The 2,500-nt window shown below is 42.0% G+C and overlaps 1 protein-coding gene across 1 annotated transcript in view; it reads right to left on the minus strand.

Moving 5' to 3' along the window:
* Nucleotides 1–2,500, minus strand: part of LOC138864682 (uncharacterized) — a 24,377-nt gene that overhangs the window by 17,150 nt on the left and 4,727 nt on the right. The window contains exon 4 of the mRNA XM_070132547.1: nucleotides 1,026–1,211. Coding sequence (XP_069988648.1) covers nucleotides 1,026–1,211 — 186 coding nt within the window. The remainder of the gene's footprint in view (nucleotides 1–1,025; nucleotides 1,212–2,500) is intronic.

Consider the following 2,500-nt stretch of genomic DNA (forward strand, 5'->3'; position numbering starts at 1 on the left):
CTCTATTTTACAGTCCCTGTCTGTCTGCTACAATATCTGCTTGTATGCGAGTCTGACCCCAGTAGCTTCTCTCTGTATCTTTCTCTCTCTCTCTCTCTTTATCTCTCTATCTCTCTCTCTCCATCAATATTCTGACTGTGCGCACCTCCCGTCTCATTTTCTCTCTGCATATTTCATTTTCTCGCTTACTCTCTCCTTCTCATCCTCCACCTCTTCCCTCCCCACCCCACCTCTCTGTCTCTCTCTTTTTATTCATTTACTTATTTTTTGATATCTCTTATACTTCTTCCTCCTTCTTCTTCCTTCCCATCTGCATTCTTCTCAAAATCTCCTTCACCTCTCCCTACTCGTCTGCCTTATTTTCCCCTTTCTCTTTATGTGTGTGATTGTGTGTAATTGTGTGTGTGTGTGTGTGTGTGTGTGTGTGTGTGTGTGTGTGTGTGTGTGTGTGTGTGTGTGTGTGTGTGTGTGTGTGTGTGTGTGTGTGTGTGTGTGTGTGTGCATGCGTGTCCTTCTACCCTCCCTCTCGCTCATATTCCATTTACCGAGAAAATAACACAATTTTTAGCACCAGATCTGCGTGAAACCTTTTGTTACTTTGAATTCCTTGACACAAAGAAACATTGGTTCCCTTAACAATTGTGGGAAATGTGACCTTTTCGACCTTGGTGTAAACAAAATGCATATTCACTATTGTTATGGACCTTAATGGTGCCCAACTATTGTAGAAGTAAGAAAGGCCGAACATTTGATTTAGCCTGGTCTATGCTCACAAACGCTTACACACACACACACACACACACACACACACACACACACACACACACACACACACACACACACACACACACACACACACACACACACACAATTACTTCCAAGTTAAAAAAGAGAAGTACGTATACATATCCCCCATACCTACACCGCAGTACACATAAACGCTCCTAGCCGACATAAAATAACCCAATATACTGTACATTCTGTGCATGCTCTACACCCCTCACTGCCCACCCATACACACTTACCGATATTGGGCACTACGTCAGGGTTGCTATCATCTGACTGTGGGCGGGGTTCTTGCTTCCTCCTACCTCGACGCCGCCTACAGTAGTTCCTCAGCACCACGACGCCCACGAGCAGCACCAGTGTCACTGCCAGGCCGCCCACCACGCCCCCAACCGACACACCTCCCTCGGAAGTGCTCGTGTCTCCTGAAAATTCCAGAAAAGGGGGTTCTATTATTATCATTATCTTTTATTTTTTTTTCTATTGTCCTGTAAATTCCTGTATAGGTTAGAGTTACTGTTATTACTTCCTTTTTTTCGACGTTGCTGTTGTTATTGATTTGGTACTATTGGTAGTAATAACAGCAGTACAGCTGTTTTATTGTAGGTGATATTATGATTATTACATTATTATTGTCTTTACTATTGCAGGGATCACCAATGCTATCATTACTGCCACTAGTATTTTGATTATAACTTTTATTGATTTATCATTTCCCTTTACATCTAGCAATCATTATTATCATTATCAACATTATGATTATTATTACTTTCATGATTATCTTCATTGTTATGATCGTTGTTGTAATTACTGCTTTTCTCATATCCTAACGATATCGTACACAACAGTAGCTAAAAGGCGAAACGTAAGCCGATTTCAAGGTCCAGTGAACACATTGTACAGGATATCAATTGCAGCACAACATTGCAGATTTGCAGAATTTCGTTTGTTGACAATGGAAGATAATATCTGTCTATATTCCACATTCACGTCATTATCGAAGTAGTTCATTTTCCTTTTAGACGACAATTCCATATAGTCGAAAGCAAAATCAGAGACAAGTAGCCACCAAACGAGGCAATTAGAGAAGAGAGAAATGCAATTCACCTTTTTTCAATCGTTTGTTTACAGCCAGAGCGGAGGAATGAAAACCATATGATATTGTTACTGTCAGTGCTGAATTGGCGATATCGAGAGCTAATATAACTTCCTAGGTACAAAGACTCATCTGCATACTTCCTTTGTATCGGAGACAATCATCTTGTGGTTTTAGAATCATTCATCCATTTACCCAGCCAATAAGAGGAAGCTAAATAATCCCACTTATTATTAAACGAGCGAAATGGCTAACCCTTATCTCTTCAGTTTTATTTGGTCTTCTATATATATATATTTTTTTCTTTCTCTCAAAAAGACGCCGTTTGCGACCGCATCTCATTCCGAGAATCTGCGGCTGTTAATGTTAATCATCCTCATAGATTGAGGTTGCCTTGGCACTCGCGCGTCAGACCAGGGGCAGATTGGGCCATTAACCTTAGTAATAGAGTGCGGAGATGGCGTAATTCCGGTTAATTCCGACGGGCCGGATGATAAATAGGTATGCTGTAACGGAAGCAGTGCTCGAGGGATGGTTCGAAGCGGGGGGAAGGAGAGGAGGGGGGGGGGGTTGGGTAGTGGAGGGGAAGGGGTTAGAGATGGGACAGGGGAGGGAGAG

This window comes from Penaeus vannamei, chromosome 17, assembly GCF_042767895.1.
Source record: "Penaeus vannamei isolate JL-2024 chromosome 17, ASM4276789v1, whole genome shotgun sequence".
NCBI lineage: Eukaryota > Metazoa > Arthropoda > Malacostraca > Decapoda > Penaeidae > Penaeus > Penaeus vannamei.